Below are 14,436 nucleotides of genomic sequence, written 5' to 3'. Positions count from 1 at the left end.
AAGCTCCAAAGGCCAGTATATTTGTGCACTCCGTGGGCAGCCTCTTTCAGTATGCCTTACCTCAGTGGCACTGACATCCTTGACTCATCCTCTGCTGGCCCAGTCAATCCCCTCGATAGGGAGCCCTCTCTGGTTTCCACAGTGCTCTCTGGCCTTCATCCACTTCTTCATGTCCTTCCGTGTATCTCCACCTCCAGCCAGCATCACTGGCCTAGTTGTGATCAACCTTCCTGGCCTCAGCGCGCCACAGTGTAATCTGACAACTGATCTGTGTGCTTTCCGGATTAACCCCTCCAGTCCTATCTTCCCATTCTAGGATGAGAATTCTAAAATATAGATCTGGGGATTGGTGTTGTGTGGTAACTGTTAAGCTGCTACTTGAGACACCCACATTCTATACCAGAGCACTTAAATTTGAGTGCAGCCTTCATTCACCATCTAGTGTCCTGCTGATGAGGCAACAGGTGATGGCTGAAGTACCTGAATCCTTGCTACCTACATAGGAGACCCACATGGATTTCCTGGCCCCTGGCGTTGGCCTGGACAGTCCTGGCTCTTTTGACCATTTGGGAAGTAAACTAGCAGATACAAGTTCTGCCTCTTTTTACCCCTGTGTGTATATGTATGTGTGTGTGTCTCTGCCTTATAAGCAAGATGAAGAGTAACAGTACAGATCTGATCCTGTCATTTCCCTCCCTAAGCATGTTCATTCCCAGATCAGCCAATTACTGAGTTCCCTAGCTGGGCATCCTTGCTCCTCTGGTAGTCACTGATGACTTCACTAGCTTCATCTCTTGTCACAGCCACACCCTTGTGTTCTGTTCTGCCTCCCCTTTACCCACAGCCCCCTCCCCGCCGCTAAATTTACTTTTTGGGGACACTGCTGCACCTCCAGAAGTGTGCCTGTGCTTGTCTTAAGGCTGAGAATACCTGCTCGTGGTAGCCCCTTCCAAGTCCCCTACACCCTCTGCTCACTCTTGCTGGAGTTGGGCAGCTTTCCCAGCCTCCTCCTCATGGAGGACTGCATGTTTTCCAGGGCTCTCTCAGTTCTTGGAGGCAAGGAGTCTTCTCTTGGACCCAGTGTGGCAGAAGGAAGGTGTTTATGCATGTTTGTGGAGCCACTGAGTGCAAGAATGAGGGGCTCTTGAGGGGCTGCTAGGGCCCCTTCCCTCTTGAAGGTCTTCTTAGCCCAAGGCTGACTTCCTGTCCTCCTTTGCTGAGTTCTCAGACAAGTACAGCCAGCTCTGGCACATCGACCTCAGGTGGCTCGCCCTATGTAGGTTCTCACATGATCTCAGCCACCCCTCCAGTAGGCACACCTTTGCCAAGCAGGTATTTGATTTCCTCAGGGTCCAGCCAACAAGCTCACCCTTCCCAGTCAGGTGTTCGCCCAGAAGTCTCCTCTCAGAGGGATTTAAGTAGCTGCACCCCTCCCCTTCCATTATGGTCTTGGTGGTCTAAAAATAGGTCCAACATGAAAAATATTAATGCCCAGAGAAGGTTGTCTTGTCACAGGTTGATGCCCCTCCCCACTTCAGGAACATAAAAAGCAAACAAAAATTCTAGACTTTGAAGGTAGGAAAGTCCTACTTTGGGAGGCTCCCATTGTGGGCTCAAGGCTGCACCCTGGACCCCTGCAGCTGCCCAAGGGGGGGTGCTGGAATGTGAGGCTGCCAACCCAGGTAGCCCCTGATCTTCAAGCAGAGGTCTCTCCTGAGGATATACTGTCACCACACTAACCCTGCCTGCTACTCTGTTAAAAACCCCCAAGCCTCTATCTGGTGCTGCTTCTGCCATGTTTCCTATTTTCAAAGTGTGCCACTGACATTCAACTGACTAGTTGAGAGTCAAGGGCTGGGGGTAAAGCCTGGGGCTAGAAGGTCGTAAGTGCCACTCACTGACAAGTTGGGGAAATTGGGACAAATCTCCTCCTCTGACTCTTCATGATAGATAACCAGTTGCAACAAGTCAGAATCCAGGATCCCCAGTAACAAGAGTTAGCGGTCAGTGTTACGGAGTGATTGATACTTGGGCTTGTCAAATATGCTGGGCCTTGCCTGTCATCTGTGTAAACTGTCCAGTGGACACTGTTCCTCATTGGGGCGCCCAGGAAAACAGCATTCTGGCCTTCTTAGGAAGAGGCATGCCTGCCTGCAGAGGAATGAGGCAGAGAGGCGTGTGTGTGTGTGTGTGTGTGCGCGTGTGTGTGTGTGCACACATGCCACCTTGTTCAGTGCTTCTAGTATCAGTGAGGCCATTCCTGGGAGAGGAACCCAACATTTAGAAACCTGCGCAATGGTCACATGCCATGCAGTCCCAGTGGAGGTTACAGGAACCAGGACTGCATGTTGCCCAAGCTCCCTGTATCAGATGTTGATCTCAGAATTACATTTCTTGAGATTGGAGCACAGTGACTGGGCGGGGCCAGATGGAGAGGGATAGAGTTGAGACCAGGAATAGCAGTGAACCAAGGGCAGGGAGAGCCATGGGGAATTAGAGGATATGGCTATATTGTGTAAGATCCTTTGGCTACAAGAGAATGGATTAGAGGAGGGCAGAGGACTAGCTGAGGAGCTGTCCAAGTAGTGTGGCGGGGGTCTGGATCACAGCAATTGCTGCTGGGATAAAGGGAGTAATGATTAGGGGGATAGTAAGATGAAATCTGAAGTTCACACTTGATCAGACTTAGGTGTCGAGCCCTCCACAGGGATGGAGAATGTGGGACTAAGCAGCAGTTGTGTGTGCCACAGGATGTCCTGTTCAGTATCTGTAGAGGGCGCTGTCTGGGGGCCTCTGGATTTGTGGTCCACAGCTCAGGAGCACTCCAAGCTGGAAATGGTGATCTCTGGTGTATGACTCTCAGGCTTGGCTAAGAGTTCAGGAACAGACTGGGGCAAGTGGACCTTCCCAGCGCTGGGCCAGATGCTGGTGGGCAGTTACTGTTTGCCCACTGGATGGCCTGGGGTCGGGGTGGGACATTCACGTGGGCCAGGAAAGGCAGATTGAGTGATCTGTCCAGCAATGAGTGAGGGAGGGGCCAGATGAAGTCAATAGAAAACTAATTTTCTTTTCTGCTGGAAGAAATGAGGTGTGTGGCCGCTGGGTAATTGCAGATAACGAGGGGACTTATTCTTAATATGCACAGCAGCCACGGTCCCCAGAGTGCAGGAGACAGGAAGGACTGGCAGTTCTGACAGGGCCAGGCAAATTTGGTAAATCACCATATCATTGTCCCTCCAGTGGTACCACACAGGCTCTGGGCCCTGCCACAACGCTTCCCTTTCCCAGGCCCCTTCCTGACCCATTCCCCTTGTCACGCCTAGCTCCTCTCATCACACCCCTCCCTTTGCACTCCCCACCCCCACAGCATAGGCATATACACTAAGGGAGACAAATGATGGGTCCTCCGCTGAGCGGGGTGCGTGTCCGGCCCATAAACCACGCGGATGGGTCACGTCTGGAGTTGCCATGGCCGCCACTACCCACCCATCTGTCTTCCCACCATTGTGCCTCAGATCAGGCCTCCTGAGGCCCTAGGTGAACAAGGTGTCAACTCGCCATGTGCATACATGTTGAGCTCTGTTGTGAAACAAGATCCTGTCTGATTTGTCTGCTCTGAGCAGGATCTGCAGGGCTGGAGCCTGGCTACTGAGGGTGGGCCCTGGCTAACCACACCTCCTGCCCCTCCCACAGCTCTTTTCTTGTGAGGTCCTGCAAGGGCTGGCCTGAGGGGCCTAGTGAAAAGGGCTGGTTCTTGACAGATGCAGGGGCCTCCTGACCCCACCTTGACCTTACCACCCCCCACACTTGATTATGACATCAGTGTACAATATTTCTGTAATCACAGCATCGATCTCATGAGGGCTGGTGGTGGCTGAGGCCCTGGTCATGGCCCCTGTACACTGAAGGGAGGTGGGAGAGCAGGTGAAGGAAGCACGCATTGGTGTCTGTTCTGAAATGCCTAGGCACCCAGGCTGTTTCTGTCTTAGTGGGACAAGCTCTGGGTAGCTGCATCCTCAGACCTGGTTCACATCTGTGACTCAGCCACCCCAGCATGCCTGAGCTTACACTCTCCAGGGTTCCAGGAGACTTATGGGCATTTCTCACGGGGACCCACATGAAGTAACTGCTTCTGGTAGGCTCCTGCACCCAGGAACACATTTAAGCTGAGGTATAGGCAGATACAGGCCCCCAGAGTGGCCAGCATCCAGCTTCGAGCCCACTGGGACTGATAAGCTCAGGTGTGTTCATTAGAGGGCTGGTGGCAAGCTGTGAGGGGGCCACCCACTGTAACCCTCCCCAACTTCTCCAAAGCTGTTCAGGAACCAGGCAAGTTGCTGTTTTGAGTACACAAGCCTGGACACAGAGCCCTGGCCCAGCAGTGTTGTATCGTGTGCCTTGTCACCAGTGATTATGGCCTGGGCCACATCTCCCACACGCATGCAAGTGCTGGCAAAGTCACCCTGGCCGTGGGCGTGATGAATGGCCGCACAGTAATGAAATGGAGACATCAAGGCGGGTGGCGGGAAGACAGAGTGTGGCGGACGGGCCGTCCCCACGCGGCGGCAACAAGAAGGATCGCCCAGCGGCCGGGGGCCGTCAAGGGAGAAATTACACATTTACTCGGCCTTTTTCTTACTGCGACGGCGCCCATACATCACTGCTGGGGTTGGGCTGGGACACACCGGCCAATTTCCAGCATGAATTATGGGGCTGTGAAGCATCAAGATGGAGCTTCCTGCTGGCCGAGCAGCACCCATCCCAACTTGAAGCTGGAGGTCTTGCCTCAGGGAGGGGGGCCCTCTAGAGCCTGCAGCTCCCAAATCTGCCCTGCTTCCCACTGCACTGAGGGCAGAGAGGGGAAGACTCTGGAACCCTTCTAAAAGCCCCTCCTCTTTCTTTCCAGATGACTGCAAGAACATTGCCAACATCATGAAGACACTCGCCTATCGAGGTTTCATCTTCAAGCAGACATCAAAACCATTCTGATTGGCCGAGGATGGGATGGGGCAGGACAGGGTAGCTGCTTGGCCCAGCCCAAAACCCTCCTCTCCCACTCCAGGCGGGAAAAGGGAGAGTGGCACAGCTCTGTGTCCAGAGTGTCCCCTGGTTGGTTGCCCTGTGGGCTTGTTCCCCGGGCAAGGGCTTGGCCACTTGGCACTAGTGAAACAGACACTTTGTGTCCCCTCCTCCCCCCGCCCGCCACCCCCCAGTCCCACCCCTTGACCTCAGCCCAGTATCAGCCCCTCCTACTGTGGGCCTGGACTTGGGGGACCCAGGCACTCACTGCCCCCTCCCTGGTACACAGGCTTCTGCTGGGGCCCCCAGAGCCCCTGTGCCCCCTCCCATCCATAGTGCATGGTGTGTGGTGCCCCCAGGGCTCCAGGACAGATCAGGCCCTACCTTGTGTCTACCCTTGTCCCTGCTGTGAACGTGCCACTGAATAAAGTCGGGGAAATGAGGCTCTGGGTGTGTGCAGGGCCGTCCTGAGTGGAGACCACAACGTCCTAGATGGAGTCTGGCAGAACTGGTAGGGAGCTGCCAGTGGTCAGAAGGCCAAGGCAGGTCCCAACTCCTGGAGTGGCTGTAGGATCCCTACCCCACCCTACCCCACCCTACCCTACCTCACCCCACCCCACCCCACCCTACCCCTCCCAGCTGGAGGCTTTAGCAGAGGTGGAAAGGAAAAGGCAGCAACCCAGTCCAACTCAGCAACTCTATTTACATGACAGGATCACCCGCACCCTAGGTGGCCGGCTCTCATGGCTTCTTGGCTTTCTTCACAGAAGATGAGCTGGAAGCCGATTCCCGGCGCTTCCTCTGAGGACACAGAAGGTGCAGAGGTCAGTGGCCCCAGGGCCTGCCCTCGGGCTTCTGTGCGCACCTCCTGCGCTCAGGAGATGGCCCAGTCCCCCGCTCCTGCCCCAAGTCTCAGGCCCTCACTATGGTGTCTCGGTGCAGGGGCTGTGCTCACTTGCCCTCCCAGCCTGTCCATCTCTTACCGAATTGGGTGTGAGGGGCGCGCCCACTACATCGATGATGGTGTCTTTGGTGGGGTCAGGGCCAAGTCCAGCTTCCGACACTGCAGACTCCGTAGTGGCTGGGGCTGGGCCTGATGCCGAGGCGGTGGGGCCGCCCAGCACACCAGCCCGGGCTAGTGCCTCATGGCGGTGCCGCAGCATCTGGAGCTCATACTCGCAGTTGGCGCAGGCTTGTTTGAGTTCGTAGAGCAGCACCAGGTCACTGCGCAGCTCATTGAACATGTGCACCAGCTCCTCTGTGGGCGTTGGGCTCAGCTCTGGGGGGATGCGAGAGCTGGGGTGTGAGTGAGATACAACAATAGAACTACCCCCGCCTGCTCCAACTCTCCCCAGCCCTGGGAAGGCACATCCTCAGCTCACCCACACCCAGCTCCAGCAGCATCTGTTCCAAGGCCTTGATCTTCTTCTGTCCCACAGAGCTTGGCAGCTTCATCTGCAACGATCCAGGTAGCTAAGTCCCTTTCCCCGCCAGGAGACTAAGGGAAAGGCCGTGGGGGTGGGGAGGATGTGGGAGAGAGAACCTAATGCATGGAGGGTCTTCTGGGCCAGAAAAGGAAATAGAAAGTGGGGACCACAGCCCAAGCCACATCCCTGAGATCCTGGTGAGATGACCTGTGTCTGTGCACCAGCCCCACCTGCTGCGGCCACTTACATCCCAGCGTCGGCCCCTGGAGGTGACATACCCGCTGGCTCCGCAGCGTGACACCGGCAGACTTGAAGTCTGGAAACTTGATGCCCGCAGTCTCAGGAACAGCCTGGGGGAGGAGTCATGGAGAGAAGGGTGGTACGGGGAGTGAGCCTGCCAGCTCTGGGTGACTACCCTGCCCCCGGCCCCGAGCTGGGTTCGCCTCCACACCGGTTTCTCAGCCTCCTTCTTCTGGGGAAGCTTCTTCTTGGGGGCCTTGCGTTCCGTGCGCCGCTGCTCCGCAGTGGTGTCTGCTGCTGTGATCAGCTTCTGCAGGTCCTGGCTGCGTTTCTCCCGCTCCTTCTTCCGGGCCTCGATCTTGCGCAGCTCCTGTAGCAGGTACTCCTCCTCCGCTACCTGAGAAAGGAAGAGATTCTGGGAAGCCGGTGAGGCCACATGTGAGCAGAAGGGTAGGCGGGGAAGGTATGCTGGGCTAATGGGGAAGAGCAGGGGAATGACTATGCCGGGAGAGCAGGCAAGCAACGGAAACAGTGAGGGTGAGAGCGCGGAGGTCATGGCGGGGTGCCTGGGACTGACCTGCTCTGGGGTCCGGTTGTAGAGACGCTCCAACTGCTCCTTCCGCCTGCGCTCGTGCCCGGCATCAAACACTGGTATCTTCAGGTCCGTGCCTGGCACAGCTCGCACATTGGCAAGCTTGGCACAGATGTGGTAGTATCGCTCCTTGAGGTCCTCCACAGAACGTTTCTGAGGGTCAGCACAGGCAGGGATGGTTACTCAGGGACGTATGGAAGGAACTGTGCTAGCCCAGGGGTCGGGCGCACGTGCTTATGTCCAGTACCAGCTCACCTTGAACTGCTGGTGGTCGTAGCGATCATGGATAACCACAAAACGCAAGTCAAAGCGACGGCTGAGGTCAAAGAGGTGGTCTGTTTCTGCCTTAGTCCAGGCATCGTCGTGGAGATAGAGCTGGTACTCCTGCTCTGAATACACAGGTACCTGCACCGTCTGCTGGCACAGAGGGACACAGTGAGGGACACTGGCATCCCATTATCTAGCAGCTCCAGCACTCCTCCCCACCCCCTGCTTATCTCCAGTCTCTGGACTGAACAAAAGCCAATCTTCCACCTGTTCCCCTGCAGAGGGCAGCCTGGAGTGAGAGAAGAACTCTTTCCTAGAGACCCTGACTGGCTTCGACTGCAGCCTGCCTCCAACTGTCACCGGGAACAACTTCACTAGGGCCTCAGCTCCAGAACCTGGTAACAAGACACACGTGCCTGCCCCCATGGTTAAGGTGAGGGGCTCACATGTAAGCACTGCTGTGGAGTCCAAAGGTTAACTTCGGAGTCTGGCAGATGGCTAAATACCTGCAGAAGGGCCCAGGAGTACAGGTCCAGGCAACTCTTGCCTGAAGCACTACTGCCACCCAGTGGTGACAATAGGGCTTGCAGCTTCCTCCACTGGCAGGCAGGAATCTACAGGGCTGGAGTTCCGAGACAGATGATTCCAGCAATGTCCTTCCTCAACCCCTGCTCACCTGCTGAGGTCAGACAGACCACCAGCAGCTGGGTGTGTCAGGGTCTCAAAGAAGGGGTAGCTTCTCTACTGGATCATGGAACTTCATTTTCTCTGTTCCACAGCTGCTCCAGGACATTCTCTCCCATACCACTCCACCCCCTCTACCACAGCACGCTCAGGACTGATCTCCCCATGCTCCCTGCAATCCAGATCCCAGTTAGCGCCCCCATCACCAGCCCAGGGCACTGCCAGAAACACAACATCTTCAATCCCTACCTCCCCCATGGACTCCTCCCCTTCCTCCTCACATCTGTGGCTTTACCTGCCAAACCTCCATTGCCACATCCCAGTGCAGGCAACACCATCACTTGTCAGACTAAGGAAATAACCCCCCCTTACCCTCCCCGCTTCAGTCATTCTGCATTCATTCTGCTCTGTTCCAGTCAAGGCTCCACCTGCAGCCAACACTTGCTCTCTGAACAGTGCCACTAGTGCCTGCAGAACAGGGCCGTGTGCAAACTGAGCACTGGTCTGGGATGAGAAGGAAACAGCAGGCATGGACAGACTTTTATGCATTCGGTGTTCTCTGCTGAGTCTAACGTGAAGAAACCTGGCCTTTTCCTTTAAGTTTACTGTCTTTGAGTCTCTGAGGGACTGGGTTTACCACAGGCCTTCATCAAGACACGCTGTTCCAGAGGGTATGTCTGATAATGTCACCCAGCTGTCTCATATGAAACTCCTCAAAGGCTACCACCTCAAAGACATAGCGCCTTCACACACTCAAGAGGCAGGGCTCTTCACCTCTGCTCAGCACACCACAGGTGTGGGGGCATACCCGCTGACCGTATCCTCCTGCAGCCACTGGGCCTCAGGGATCCTAAGTTAGAGCCAGCCGATGGCATTTTCCGAACTCACCAGGCTCCCACCCTGGCCCTAGATCACACCCCATCCCTCTGACCTCTTTCAGGTATCTACCTACTCCTCTGGAGAGAGTCTCCCCGGAGTCCCCCACATTCCATTGAATATTTTTAAAAACAGGAATGGAGCATCCAATCCTGCACTCCAGGAACTTGGTTAGGTGGAGGAGACAACATCAGGGGCCTGCAACTCCCAAGCTGGAGTCGGTACTGAATGGGATAGTGGTCCTAGAGTTTGATAGCTAGGGTGTGGTAAGTGATGCCTGAGCTAGCCTGGGGATCCGGGTGGTCAGAACAGGTCGTTAAATTGGTCCTGGTTTGGCCTTAAGAAGTGAATTCATGAGGGAAAACAGGGAAGAGAATCCAAGGCAAAGGCACCAACATGAACACCGCCATGAGAAAATCTACCCTGCATACAGGGCTCGTCAGTAGCAAGGGTGCACCCAGGGCCAGGGAAAGGTGACGTGGAGAGCACCCACGGAGCAGGCCAGTCGGTGGAGGCCAGTGTGCTCTGCTGAGGAGCCTACAGTTCATGTCCAGAGGGCAGTGGGGGCAGATAAGGTAAGATTTTATGGAAAGAGATCTCCCATCTGCCAGTCAGTACCCAAGTGGCTACAGTTGGGGCTGAGCCAATCTAAAGCCAGCTTTTTCTATGTCTTCCACACGGATACAGTCCCACGGCTTTGGGCCATCATCCACTGCTTTCCCAGGCTGTAAGCTGAGAGCTGGATGGGAAGTGGAGCAGCCAGGACTTGAACCAGTGCGCATGGGATGCCGGTGCTTGGAGATAGAAGACTGCCAGTTGAGCCATCACACCAGCCCCAATAAGGTTAGTTTTATAAAAAGAAGAGTAAAAAGTATTTAATAGAGTGAGGGTGGAGAGGTTAAGCAAGAATCTGGGAGGCCAGTGGGGAGGAAGACTGCAGGGATCAAGCAGGTGGAAAAGGGAAAGCCAAGGGGCTGGTGTCGTGTCCTGCAGCACCGTCATCAACCCCTGCTGCTCCACTTCTGACCCAATTCCCTGCGACAGCCTGGGAAGGCAGCAGAAAATGACCCAGGTCCCTAGGCCCCTGCACCCGTACAAGAGGTTCCTGGATCCTGGCTTCCGTCCAGCCCAGCCTTGACCCAATGGGGAGCGAACCAGTAAATGGGAGATAGATCTGTCCCTCCCTGCCTCCCTCTCTGTATCTCCCTTCAAATAAACAAGAAGGTGAAGATGAGGGCAGCGACTAGAGCGGCTGGAGCAGCTTTAGGAGGTAAAAACCACAGCACAGGCTGGGAGGGCAAGCAAAGGCCACCACCAGAGATGACCCCCATGTTTCCGGCTTGAGCAAGAGGGCAGCGCTAACAAGGAAGCCCCCTCCTTCATCTCACTCCAGCCTCGGTTCTTCCCGACTCGCCTTGGGGCCTGACCATGTCTGCTGCAGCCGACAGGAGCTGTCCAGCGACATCAGCCCAAAGCCTAGATCCTTGTGCCTGCTCGCCAAGGCCCTGCCTGTCAGCGCCTGCTGCCCCATCAGGCCTTTTCCCCCCCATGTCTTCCCTCAGGCTTCAGGCTCTGATATGAGGCATCCACAGCATCCCACGCTCAGGACCTTCCAGAAAGCAGTATAATGCCCACGCTCATGCTGCTCTCTGCTGAAGGTCACTGCACTGCTTTCCTGATCCCAGCTGGTGCCATCTTTGATGGCGGAACCTCATAGTGCTGCAGGTCTCCCTGTGACCATCAGAGCTCCCAGTGTAGCACGCATCCATCCTGCCAGCCTCTTCTCATTCCCAACACAATGCAGAGCTTTTTGAGGACAGACACTGTATAATATTTTTTTGTGGATCCTCAAAGTCTAGGGCTCAGCTTGCAGGTCAAGGCATTTTACTAAAGACAGAATGAGTGTCCTTTAGTCCCTAACTCCTGGCTGTCCCTTCCCACTTGATCTTAGCCAAAAGGCTGAGAGGCAATTGGCTGTCCCTTCTCAATCCTGCATCCCTGGCTCCTACTTCCATCAGACCTAAGGGCCAAGGATGGTGATGAGATGGAAGAAAACCAATGGGGTACACTGTGGGGTACACTGAAAGGAGAAGGTAGGACAGCATCCTCGGCTGAGTCCCCAGTGTTTTGAGGTGCTAGGTCTAGGCAGTTCCAGATGCAATGGCCTAAGTTAAGGGCAAACAAATCCTCAGCCAGACAACCTCGGCCCGTTGTTGGCTGAGTGAGTTTGAGAAACGCCCTGGTCCAGCTGGACCTGGGTCATCTACCGCAAGGACGCAGGTGCTGCAATAGCAGATGCAGGACACAGGCAGAGCTGACTTCCAGCAGACACAGTGGGGCTCACTGATGTACTGCTGAGGGCTAGCTCAAATCCTACCTTCTCAGCCCCCTGACCACACCACCTGGCCTCTCTGCACCCACAGATTCACCCTTTCCTGGCTCCTCTCTGAAGAATCCAACTTCTTTTTAGTCCATAGGTTTGTTAACTCTATCTCCTCTGTACTTTGAGCTTAAAGGGAGACTAAGGCGTCAGTGACTGCAGATCTGGACCTGTAGGTGAACAATGGTGCTGTTCACTGAGGGGGAATGGCTCGGGGTGGTGAAGCCGTGCATTCGATTCGGGGTTCCCTAGTTGACATGGGGCATTTGGTTAGATACTCTAGGAAATGACTGTGGGAGCAACAATTGCGCTGGACTGGACATACTAAATTGGGGTCACAGCAGTGGAACTGCAGCCACAGAGCAAATGAGACACCCTAAGAGAGACCACCTACAGCACAAGAGCACAGCATCAAAGACACAGCAATGTCTGCAAGGCCAGAAAAGCCACCACAACCAAAGCAAGCAGGACTCTAGGCAGCAGAGGCCCACTCTGCCCGTGTCTGCCAGCAGGCCGGAGCAGGTGGCTTTGACTGAGCCTGAGCATGACACCGGAGCACGGTGGGCTCAGAGAAGGCAGTCCCGGCCACTCTGCATCGAATAGCAGACGCTCACCTTGTTGAACCTGGCGAAGGGGTAGTCTTTGCCTTCCTCCGCGGCCCGTCTCCAGTGGAAAAACATGGCCCCGTCCTTGCGGGCCGGGTTGGTGAAGGGCATCCACTTCCACGGCCTCACCTTCTTGGACCCCAGTTTGGCCTTGACGGTGCGGTAGCCCTGACCAGTGTCACTGGGGAGCAGGGGTGGTGCATCCCTGGCAGCAAGGGTTAAGGAAAACGGAGATGCGGTGTGAGTGTGCAGGGGGTACCTCTGGGCCCCTGGGGGCTGGTCTGCCCTACAGGAAAAGGATGGGACCCCCCTGAGAGGAGTTGAGAAGCCCTAGCTGAGGGACGGAATTGCAAAAGGACCCGCCAGGAGCAGGGGAGGAGAGGGCTGGCACTGGGGTTCCAATACTTGCTTCTTGTCAGAGTAGAGCAGGGCGTACACCTCCCGATGCATGCCCTCCGGCCTCTTGAAGGTCAGCGTCTCCGAGGACTTCTTGGACTTTTTCTAAGGAAGGAAACCAGAGGGACAGAACCTTAGACCCACCCCTGACTTCTTGGTGACAATGCTTCAGCCACCCGCCCCCTGAATAAGCCAGCAGGCTCAGTGCCACTGGCACAGAGCACGCTCAAGGGGCACCCCCAGCTCCTAGACAGTCGTTGGGGCCTCGTTCCCCTCACCCAGTGGCCAGGGACACACGCAGTCCCTCACCTCGCTCGCCTCTCGCCCTCCTCATCAACCTGCAGCTTCACCCCGAACCCCCCCAATCCCAAGGCACCTTGTCCGGGTTGATGATGTCCTTCTTGCTGATGGTCCCGGAGGCTGCATCTCCTTCGGGACCCCCGAGTTCCAGAATGTCCCGTACATCTGCGCCGGTGGCCATCGCGCCTTGGAGACGGGGGAGGCGGGGACAGGACAAGGGGCGCCCCGAGGTAGGGAGTAGGCGCCTGGGAGAGGGACCAGGCTCAGGTCCGGGGACGGAGCCGAGAGGCGGCTGCAGGGCCAGGTCAGGCTCGGGTTCTGCCTGGAACCCGCCGCCCTGGCGTCGCTAAGGGCCCCATGAGCCTCCCGGGCCCCGCGCCGCCGCAGCTGGGACCCCGCCGCCGCCGCTTCTGCAGCCGCGGAAAGCCGCTAGCAGAAACTTCCGGCTGTGCGCGAGGGAAAGGCGGCCGACAGATGCATTTCCGGTGTGTGCTTGAGCGAAGTGGAGCCGACTGGCAACCCTGTGGGGGAAGCGCCTGGCGGGCTGGGCCGCGGAGCCCCCAAGGTCGCGCTTGGTTCCGCTTCCCGTGCGCTTGGCTTTGCTGAAAGCCTTGCTCCGGGGCACCGTGGCCAGGGAGAAGGAGAGCCTAGAGCTTTAGGACGTTGAGAAGTCCCTCACTTTCACTAAACTGGTTTCCTCGTTTGCGAGGTAGACATTGTAATCGTACCTGCTGAAGTGGTAACAGCCAATGTCAACTATACAATGCCTGAGACACTGAAAAAAATTTTTTCAGATGGATTCTATTCATTGCCACTGTACATTAAGTACCAATATGTACCAGGCACTGGGCTAGGTTTGGAGCGGAAGGGAGAAACTTGACCAAGATCTCTCCTCTCTCGCTCTCTCCCCCTTTCGAGCCAATTTTTAAAAAGAAAAATCTTACTGCAGCCCACATAGGAACATCATTGGACACTAAATCCTGAAGTTACACACGAATATACCTTATGTCACGGCAATTGTACTCCTGGGTATATTCCCAAGAGAAATCTTAGTTATACTAAGAGGCGTAGAGAAAAACAGTGATGAAAGTATAATTCTTAATCATCTCTAACTGAAGACAATCTAAAAGCCTCTTAACAGAAAAAATAAGTTTTAGTATATTTATACAATGACGTACTGTAAGATATGAAAGAGAGTAAGTTGCTGCATGCAAGAATACGGATGAGTCTCACATGAAAGAAGACAAGCTGTGCACTATTTCCTGCAAGTGGGAAAGCAGGCAGACCTGTCGGACAGAGGTCAGGAGAGGGGGACACCCAGGGCAGGGGCCCAGAAGGCCCCGTGTGGTGACCTTAGCTGCGTGTTGTACTGAGTTACACCGAGTACCCACCATACAGGAAATGACTGGTAAATGCCCTAGAGCTAACAAAAGCGAAACCTTGAACTGCAGTGTGTTGTTAACCACACAGAGAGGAGGTCTTACGTATTCATCAATAATCCTTATTACATCTGTGTGCACAGAACCCATCAAACAAAACATCAGCTCAAACCAGGAACCCTAAGCCGACTTGTATGAGCAAATCTGTGCTTATGAATAAAGCGGGGGAGGGTTGTAGGGAGATGGCCATCTTTCTCTGCCTATTTTCAGC

The 14,436-nt window shown here is 55.3% G+C and overlaps 2 protein-coding genes across 10 annotated transcripts in view; one reads left to right on the top strand and one right to left on the bottom strand.

The window, feature by feature from the left end:
- ERI3 (ERI1 exoribonuclease family member 3) overlaps window positions 1–5,462 on the top strand; it is a 139,040-nt gene extending 133,578 nt beyond the window's left edge. For 7 of the 8 annotated variants that reach the window (XM_040977722.1, XM_040977721.1, XM_040977724.1 and 4 more), the window contains one exon: window positions 4,907–5,462. In XM_040977722.1, coding sequence (XP_040833656.1) covers window positions 4,907–4,989 — 83 coding nt within the window. In that variant the 3' untranslated portion in view covers window positions 4,990–5,462. Of the gene's footprint in view, window positions 1–2,174; window positions 2,183–4,886 lie in introns of all 8 variants that reach the window. The other variant, XM_040977717.1, reaches the window with a different exon arrangement.
- A 235-nt stretch (window positions 5,463–5,697) lies between these two features.
- DMAP1 (DNA methyltransferase 1 associated protein 1) lies at window positions 5,698–13,190 on the bottom strand. Of its 2 annotated transcripts, none has more exons than XM_040977716.1 (10): window positions 12,863–13,190; window positions 12,500–12,591; window positions 12,100–12,295; window positions 7,534–7,662; window positions 7,264–7,431; window positions 6,898–7,083; window positions 6,725–6,796; window positions 6,402–6,474; window positions 6,003–6,298; window positions 5,698–5,820 (listed from the first exon to the last, which is right to left on the bottom strand). In XM_040977716.1, exons 1-10 carry the CDS (start codon window positions 12,965–12,967, stop codon window positions 5,761–5,763), a joined length of 1,377 nt encoding a protein of 458 aa, XP_040833650.1. In that variant the 5' UTR covers window positions 12,968–13,190; the 3' UTR covers window positions 5,698–5,760. The 2 variants fall into 2 exon arrangements, with proteins under 2 accessions (XP_040833650.1, XP_040833649.1); XM_040977715.1 differs by having other exon boundaries at window positions 7,534–7,692; window positions 12,863–13,189.
- Window positions 13,191–14,436: the final 1,246 nt, after the last annotated feature.

The sequence above is a fragment of the Ochotona curzoniae genome, unplaced genomic scaffold, assembly GCF_017591425.1.
Source record: "Ochotona curzoniae isolate NIBS_2020 unplaced genomic scaffold, NIBS_Ocur_1.0 contig_2855, whole genome shotgun sequence".
Lineage (NCBI taxonomy): Eukaryota > Metazoa > Chordata > Mammalia > Lagomorpha > Ochotonidae > Ochotona > Ochotona curzoniae.
The sequence above is the reverse complement of the archived record's forward strand: the minus strand, read 5'-3'. Positions and strand labels throughout refer to the sequence as shown.

Excerpts from the sequence above, each read along its gene's own strand:
- DMAP1 (XM_040977715.1), bottom strand. The coding sequence starts at position 12,967 with ATGGCCACCGGCGCAGATGTACGGGACATTCTGGAACTCGGGGGTCCC. Across the intron at positions 6,299-6,401 it reads GCTGCTGGAGCTGGGTGTGG|AGCTGAGCCCAACGCCCACA; the intron begins GTGAGCTGAGGA and ends GCATCCCCCCAG. Across the intron at positions 5,821-6,002 it reads CGCCCCTCACACCCAATTCG|AGGAAGCGCCGGGAATCGGC; the intron begins GTAAGAGATGGA and ends CTGTGTCCTCAG.